Source organism: Choloepus didactylus, chromosome 2 (genome assembly GCF_015220235.1).
Source record: "Choloepus didactylus isolate mChoDid1 chromosome 2, mChoDid1.pri, whole genome shotgun sequence".
NCBI lineage: Eukaryota > Metazoa > Chordata > Mammalia > Pilosa > Megalonychidae > Choloepus > Choloepus didactylus.
The window spans coordinates 97,628,408-97,636,908 of record NC_051308.1 but is presented as its reverse complement, the minus strand read 5'-3'; the positions used below and the strand labels follow the sequence as shown (position 1 = coordinate 97,636,908).

General features: G+C 48.1%; 1 protein-coding gene and 1 pseudogene across 1 annotated transcript in view; one reads left to right on the top strand and one right to left on the bottom strand.

Annotated features, from left to right (window-relative positions):
- Positions 1–1,579: 1,579 nt before the first annotated feature.
- On the top strand, positions 1,580–2,213 carry LOC119516705 (annotated as a pseudogene).
- A 2,166-nt stretch (positions 2,214–4,379) lies between these two features.
- GPA33 (glycoprotein A33) overlaps positions 4,380–8,501 on the bottom strand; it is a 38,374-nt gene continuing 34,252 nt past the window's right edge. The window contains exons 5-7 of the mRNA XM_037813121.1: positions 7,179–7,298; positions 6,396–6,528; positions 4,380–5,869 (exon numbers count right to left, since the gene is read on the bottom strand). Coding sequence (XP_037669049.1) covers positions 5,737–5,869; positions 6,396–6,528; positions 7,179–7,298 — 386 coding nt within the window. The 3' untranslated portion in view covers positions 4,380–5,736. The remainder of the gene's footprint in view (positions 5,870–6,395; positions 6,529–7,178; positions 7,299–8,501) is intronic.

Sequence of the window (8,501 nt, the reverse complement as noted above, 5' to 3'; positions counted from 1 at the left end):
AAGAAATCAACACTGATTCCTAACCTCAGACCTCATTCAAGTTTCACCAGTTTTCCCAGTAATGTCTTTTAAGCAAAAGAATCCGGTTAAGAATTGCATTATCATAGGTATTTGGTCTTCAGTTTGGAAAATTTCTTCTATCTTCCCTTGATCTTCATGAGCTTAACACTTCTGAGGATTACAAACCAGTTATTCTGAATAATGTCTTTCAATTTGGGCTTGTCTGATGTTTCCTTGTGACTAGATTCAGACTATGCATTTTTGACAAGAACGTCACAGAAGTGAAGCTGAGTTCTTCTCATGGCAAGCTGTCAGAAGGCACATGGTAGGGAAATCAAAGACAGCTATTAAGTGGCCATAGCCCAGTCCTCACCTACCCCCACCTCCTTCTCTGGGGAAATCACTAATGCACACTAAGCAGTCATCCTCTGGCCTTCCATTACCCCCACCTCCTTTTCTATCATGTGCCATTGCACCTCCATCCTCTTTCCTTGTCTTCCTGGTTTCACATGCCAGGAGGCTGACCATCCCTGTCAATTTCTTTGCCATTTGACTTCTACTTGGGTTCTGCCAATGGGAGCTGGGGCAGGATGGGAGGAGAACGTGGCCCTGGTGTTGCTTCCTCTGCCTGCTCCCTGCTTTGGCGCTGCTCTTCCGGCAAAGCCATTGCTCCATGACACCACTTCCTGCTGGAATCCTCTCTTCTGTTCCTCCAGCTCTCACTGGGTTCTGGAAGGGTTCACTCACGTCTCTCACTTTGCCCCTTCCAGCCTTGGGGTAGTGATGGCTCTCCCAGCAGATTAACGTCTTGAAGTAATATGAAATAAGTTTTCCACTATGAAAGACAAAGCCTAAACAATGTATGATGGCTTTAAGAAAAAAGCTCAATATTCTGCACAAATGCCTTCATTTCATGCAATGAGTACCTGTTTAGTGATTTCAAGAATAGATTCACTTTCCATTATGCTAAGCTATATGGGGAAGCTGTGGATGCAGATGAGGAGACTATGAAGATGTGTAGATGGTGTAATTATTGTTTAATATATTCACTGCCTCTCCCTGGGAGGATTATATATCTTGTCCTGATGACATGTGAGCTTCTCTGGACAATGAAATAGGAGTAGAATTGATATAAGCCTCTGTTAAGCAGAAGCTTTAAGAGTCATCTTGTGATTCTATCATTTTTCTTTTTTCTCTGCTTTGTGACCAACAGCCTCCCAGGAGATGGGTTGATCTTCAGCCTGGGTCCCGGAATGAGGAAGACGTGAGTCATGCTGAGCCCACCTGCGATTAACATGTTATAGGAGCAAGAAACAGCACTTTGTTGTAAGCCACTGAGATTTCGGGGCTGTTTGTTCCCACAGCATAACTTGGCTTAAACAGACTGATACAAAGGCCCTTGTGTTATAAAAATATATAATGATAAAGAAGGTCACACTCTGGGTTATTTTTTTAAAAGATGACCCCATCCTGCAACATATCTTGGCCTTTCCCCATAGCCAGTGAAGGCAAAATGTGTCCATATATAAATAAGAAACCTCAAGTACAAAGATAAGCACAGGCCACATCTACTGTGAGAATGAAGCCCATTCTCAGCAACCAGACTGCTGACATTCCAGAAAATGTCAACATCATGCTGAAGGGACGCACGGTTATTGTGAAGGGTCCCTGAGGAACCTGTGGAGGGGCTTCAATCACATCAGTGTAGAACTCAGTCTACTTCGGAAGAAAAGGAAGAGACTTAAGGCTGACAAATGGTGGGGAAATATAAAGGCACTGGCTACAGTTGGCACTCTCTGTAGTCACGTACAGAACACGATCGAGGACATGAGGCTGGGCTTCCGTTACAAGGTGACGTCTGAGTGTACCCACTTCTCCATCAATGTTGTTGTTCAGGACAGTGGGTCTCTGGTTGAAATCTGAAATTTCTTGGGTGAAAAATACATCTGCAGGGTTTAGATGAGGCTAGGCATTGCTTGTTTGGTATCTCAAGCCCAGAAAGATGAGCTAATTCTTGAAGGAAATGACATCGAACTTGTATCAAATTCAGCTGCTTTGATTCAGCAAGCTACAACAGTTAAAAACAAGGATATAAGAAAATTTTTGGATGGTATCTATGTCTCTGAAAAGGAACAGTTCAGCAGGCTGATGAATAAGATCTAAGAGTTGTGCAGCGATGGAAACAAGATGTCAGACCTATTTGTGATTTTTAAAGATGCAATAAAATTCATCTGTTAAAACAACAACAAAAAAAAGATAAGCACATAGCAAAAATTAGCAGATGTGATGAAAGCCAAATTCTTAAAAAAGAGATCCCCAACGCTATAGTCAGAAGTACTGCCTGGAACATTTTTACATTTTAATAAACTTGTCCCTATTAGAAATGAATTCTGGCAGGCTTCAAAGGTTTAAGGTTAGCTGCCCATAATGCTTGATGCTAACCAGTGAAGATTTAAATATGTTTCTATTTTCACTAGGATTTTTATTGTTTTTAAAAGTGATCTGATTACAAAGTTCCATTGGTTTTATATGGTCTGTCTCTATCCTAATTTTCTCATAAATCCTATTTTTTTAGTGGTGAATGCAGAATGCAGGGGTTTTAAGAAATGCATACATGGTGTTGTAGCCTGTGTAGGTATAGGCAACAATTGCCATATACAAATTTTAAAGACCTACCCTAACTCTGTCTCCACTCCCACATTTTCCACGTTAAGTCATCCTGTGCACATGCATGGGGTCAAGAGGAAAGGGGATCAAAGGCAGACAGCACAGTCTTCAGAATCAGACAGAATCCAGTCTAATTCTTATTCTACCACTTACCAGCTGTGCCAACTTGGAGCCTCAGTTTCTTCATCTGTAAAGTGATAACATGGTAATCTGACTTCACCATATGCCTTACTATTTGCAACCTGAAATTGAGGACTATATGAAAAACTATCTAAGTACCTAATCTTCCCTCAATATGTCACCTCAAAACCACAAATTGGGAAGGAAATGCCCAACTACCTAAAGAAACTCTATTGCTGGGTTAATTTTGGTTGTAAGAGAACCTGCAACAACCTAATTTCCATTGAGTTTCTGGACTGAAATAAGTTCAACAGGAATCAGTAGTCTTACTGACTGATAATGTGATGAGACCCAACTAACTGAGACCCCACTGGAGAATAGAAGAGGCGGCACCACCCCCTCTTCCACTTGTCAAAATCCTCGTTTTCCATCAAGATGCAGCTCAGATGTCACCTCCTCTCTGAAGCTTTTCCCAGCTCCCTCAGGCTGAGTTAGTCAGGCTCTCCACTGTGTTCCTGAAGCACCTTCTCCAGCTCATTAATTATGCTCCCATGTCTGTCATCGCCATTAGATCTTAGCTCCTTCTGAGTAATAGTGTCTTAGTGATCTTTATGTGTCCTGCAACCAGCACAGTGCTTGGAGTCTAAGAGGAGCCCACAAAATATTTGTTACTGAATTAAGGCAATGGGCCCCCATTTCCCTCAGTTTCTTACTTAAGCCTGGAACTAAGGCAGGTAAACCAGGAGCCCCTCAAGGAGCAGGGAAACAAGCCAGGCCAAGGCTGGCAGAAGGTGGCAGCCTGCCCTTCCCTGTCTCAAGGATGTGCCGTAGAACCTCACCCTGTGATGGATGGAATAGACCTCGAGGGATCTAAAGCAAGATACTGTGACATCTAACATTATTCATTCCGACAGACATCTGTTGAGTGCCGGCACATGCCAGGCCATGCATAGGATTCCGTTCCTATCCTCAGAGGCAGAGACAGACCTGTATGATGGCACCGTGTGACAGGTGCTGGGACAGGAGGGAACACAGGGCGCCACGGGAAGGCGCACGGAAGACAGGGCCTTAACATGTCACAGGAGAGGCAGTGTCAAGGTTGAGACCCCTCTGGAGGTGCCAAGCCACTTTGGGAGAGGAAGAGTTGCCAGTTGTCTGCCTACCCCTCTCTCAGGAGGGCAGCATTTTGGGCATCACTGAAAAGAGCATCTCCAGCACGTTCCTTGAGGCATGTGGGCTGGCTCTCCAGCCTGCACGGCCTTCCCGACACCAGATGCACCTGGAGGCACGGGGAACACACCCGACACCAGGCAGGGCTCTGCCCCATCCCCAGCAACCACTACAGACCATGCCTTCTACCAGCTGGACCTGCAGGATGGTGACCCTCTCACCTCAGCTCTCCCAGAAAGCAGAAGAGGCCTAAGACAGGCAGACACAAATCTAGCAGGGGATCTGCCAGACAAAGCCCACCTTAAAAAAGCAATAGGAATCTCCACTGAAAATTTTATCACTACCAAAAGCATTGTGAATGAAGCAAAGAATTTAACAAAATATTTTTTATTATTTTTTTAAATAATCACAAGTGGATAGATTTACAAAATTGCTTTTCTGATCAACTAGAAAAGAATCCAATATTTAATATTAAACTGCATTGGGTGAGACTAGCCACTGGGTAAGGAGCCCCAAGCAGCCATAACACCCCGAGCTCTTCCGAGTAGAAGCAATGCCCGAAAAGCAGGGGAAAGGCTGTGGGCTGGGCAGCAAGATGGCCCTGCCAGCAGGAGAGCCAGGAACGGGGCTGGGGAGGGACAGGGGTCAGATCTCAGGTAGCAGGAACAACACGGAGAACAGGGGTGGGGAGGCAGGGTGGGCACGTCAGTTATTCTGGCCATAAAAGGAACCACCATGACTTGGGTGTCCAGGACCATCCACAATCAATTTAAATCATTTAAAATCAATTCACATTTAATTCTCTCAACAAAAATATGGGTTTGGGTGAGAGTCATCCATGTATCTACAATCACAGAGAGGAAATGATCAACCTCTCATAGCAGTTTCCCAAACTAAGTTTGACTAACCACTCTGAGGGGCAGGATGCTTGCCAGCTGGAAGAGTTCTGGGGAAGCAAGAGAAGTGGGGTCCAGGCCCTGCCCCACAGAGGTAACGATGCCGCTTGGGTGTGGGACAAAGCAACAAGACTGTTCCCATGTACTTGGGAGATCAGGAAAGCTAAGAGAAACAGTTGTGATTTGAGATGGGTCTTGAGGGACAGGCAGGATTTTGACAGGCGGAGATGGAAAGTGCATGGCCATCCCAAGCAGGAGGGGGAGAACAAAAGCCCCACGTGGAAGTGTGCAGTGGGAGCTGGAGGTGACCCTTGGAGGAAGTGTCTGGAATATTCAGGGAAGTTGTAGGAGATGAGTCTAGAGAGAAAGCGTGAAGCCAGTCCAGTGTGGGTCCTGAAGCAAAGAGTTTGCACTTACATTGGATAGATAATAGGGCATCCTTCACATATTTGTTCATACATTCAACAAAAACGTATGAAGTGCAAGCCATCTGTCAGGTGCTCCCCTACATGCTGGGAACCCCCCTCCTGAGGCTGACATTGCCTCTGTGGAAAATTCATGCTCAGTGCTGTGTGTGCTTCAGGGAGCTCCCAATGGCTGCAGGGGAAGGTGGAGGCTGCTGTCCAGTCCAGGGTAAGGGCCAGGCCCCAAACTAGGCTGAGGCAGAGGCGAGAGGTCACTTCACAGGAGTGGGCAGTTGGCAGGGTCAGCCATGAGTGAGAGCCCTGTTAGCCAGGCCAAGCCCTCCGGCAGTGGACACGGGTGACAGCATCCCCACCAATGCCCCGCACAAAGGGTTAGGGAAATGGGGCTTGGAGAGGAGAAAGGAGGCAGGGGAAGGAACCCCTAACCCTTCCCACCCTGGCCCCTCGGCGGGGCCCAGTCACTGGCCAGGGTGGTCAGGGGACTCGCGGCCAGAGCGCCTCTCGTCTTCCTGTCTGTAGCTGTCCTCTTCTTCCTGCTCTTGGGGAAACTCTCTTAGCTGTTCTGGCGGCTGTCTGTAGTCCTCCCGATTCCTACAGGGCAGGGAGGACAGAGCGGAAAGATTGACCCTCACTCAGGCCCCCCAGACGAGCTGGGCCTAGTGCCCCTTATGGGAAGAGCAGACACCAGACCTGCCACCCTCCCCTCCCCCCATCCTGCCAGCTAAAAAAGGGACACTGCACTGAGTGGACAGGAAGTACACAAGCTCGATGCATTCTTGAGCAGAGGGCATTGAGGGAATAGGCTGGAGCCCTGGACACTGGCCCTGGGACAGGGGCTACCCCCCACCCTTGGCCTGGAAACGCCATAGGAAACCCTACTGCAGGATCAGATGCTGGGAAAACATAGGCCCTGGAGTCAAGTCCCAGGACTGCATTGCAGATTTTTGACTTGGGTGAGTCACAAGTCATTTGCTCTTTTCTCAGCCAAAAACTGGGGGTGATAAAGAGAACACCTTTTCCCCCAGGGGTGTTGTGAGTGGAAGAGGCTGTGAGGAACTGGGACGCATCTTCCCAATATGCTCAGCCTCTTGCCAACAGGCTACCTGCCCAGACTTACGGCCGTGTGTCCTCCTTGTCCTCGTCCATGTCTTTTCCCCGGCAGCAGCAGCAGTAGATGATGATGCCAAGGATGATGAGGGCCGCAGCCATGCCCCCGGCGATGCCCGCATACAGGGCCACGTTCATGGAGGCTGCAAGAGGGCAGAGCAGCTACTCCACCAGGGCCCTTACCCCAGCCCCCTGATAAGATCCCCCAGGCATCAGAGGAGAAGACCAGGGCCGGAGATGAGAGCCACAGCAGCTGGTGCCGGATGCCAGGAGACTCTTCTCTCCCAGCCTCTAGGCTGGTCCTCCTCCCAGCCCGTGGAGCAGCAGCTGTGGGCTTCTGGTAGCAGTCTAGGAAAGGCATGTCCTTGCAGGACTGTGACCAGACAGGACAGGGGACTACTCTTCAGGCTGAGGGTGCAGACCAGGACATCCAGACCAATGGCTTTGCATCCCAACACTCCTTGGGCTACCCAGGCCCAGAGAACGTTCTCCAGCATCAGCCATACCAACTCCTGCTCTGGCTTACCCTGAGCTAGTTGTGGGTGTCCCATCATAAAAGGAGGGGCACCAGGCACCAGGAACCAATGGAACTGGAGCGATCTCAAGGTGAGGGGAGGCTGGGGCAGAAGCTGTCTTGCCTATGTCACCTCAGCTACCCTGCAGATGGGTGACCGTAAACAGGCTCCCAACTCATCTCCATGTTGATCTCCGCAGACTCTATGGCCTCCCAGTCAGTTGTCTTCCAGCCTCTGTCCCTCCTCCCTCCCTGTCTTCAACCCCAAAGTGCTCTTACGAGATCTGACAGCCAAAGTGATATTGCAGGACGTGGTCTCCACCTTGTTGCTGGAGAAGCAGAGGTAGTACCCCGACATGTCTGTGGAGATGTTCTTCAGGGAGAATGTCTGTCCCGTCACTGGGAAAAAAGAAACAGAGTGAGGAGATGGGAGCCGGCATCCAAGGCAGGATGAAATAGCGGTTATGCCTCGGAGTCCCAGAGGCCTGGATTTGAAAACCAGGTCCCCCAATATCCAGCTGTATGACCTTGGGAAAGTCAGATGACCTCCCGGAGCCTCAGTAAATTCGTTTATAAAATGGGATAAAAACATCTACTTCATAAGGTTATTGCAGGTGCTAAAGGAGATACTAAATGTAAAGCTCTTAGCAGGATGCTTGGAATTTAAGATCTTAGGCACGGATGACATTCTTAAATCAAAGCCTGCTGGCTGGGGGCCTTTTGCGGAAGTTAAAGGGGCTTATCTACAGCTATCACCATCAGAGGCGCCTGTTCACAACTCCTTCCTCCGACACACACACACACACACACACAACACTACCCTCAAGAGCACTAAAGTAGAGTGCAGAAAGCTAGGATTCCTAGGTAGGTGCAAGCAATACAACTGAGCCTCAGTCTCATCTGTAATCTGGAGAAAATATCTACCTTTAGGGCCTGCAAACCAGGCAGGGCACACAATTTTGAAGGGCTTAGAATTCACTCAGGCACCCTGGGTTTGAAACCTGGTTCTGCCACTTACTAATTTGGTGACTTTGGGCAAGTAAATTAGCTTTATGCTTAGACAGATTTATGTGTCCTATCCTCAGAGATGCTTCATCTTAACTGTTGTTTTGATTTAGAGACCGCTGTCCTCTAATTAGTTTAGCTGCAGAGCCAGCCTTGCTGTCTTCTCTGCTGCCACCAGGTGAGACGGTCTCCAGCCAGGGAAGACGGTCTAAACTCTAAATATGGTCCTGCCACTGCCCTGATTAGACATCTCCGAGGCAGCCCATGATCTTCAGCAATGAGTTCAACCTTCTTAACTGGTCACAGTTTCAGATCCAGCCCTGGCAATCGCTCTGGCTCTACCTTTTGCCACTCGTCTCTGGTGTCCAATGGACAAACCAGAACAAGCTACCCCCTCTTGCAAGATTGTACCTCAGTGTGATTTTTTCTTGTCTGGAGGTACTGCTCAGTACACTTCCTTAAATATTATGTCCTCAGATCCTTCCAACAACCTTGTATGCTAGGTAGAACAAATATTTCAATCTCTACTTTCATACAGGTAACTAGAGAAAAGGTAAGTGACTTGTCCAAGGTCATAAAGTTAAGAAATGTCAAAGC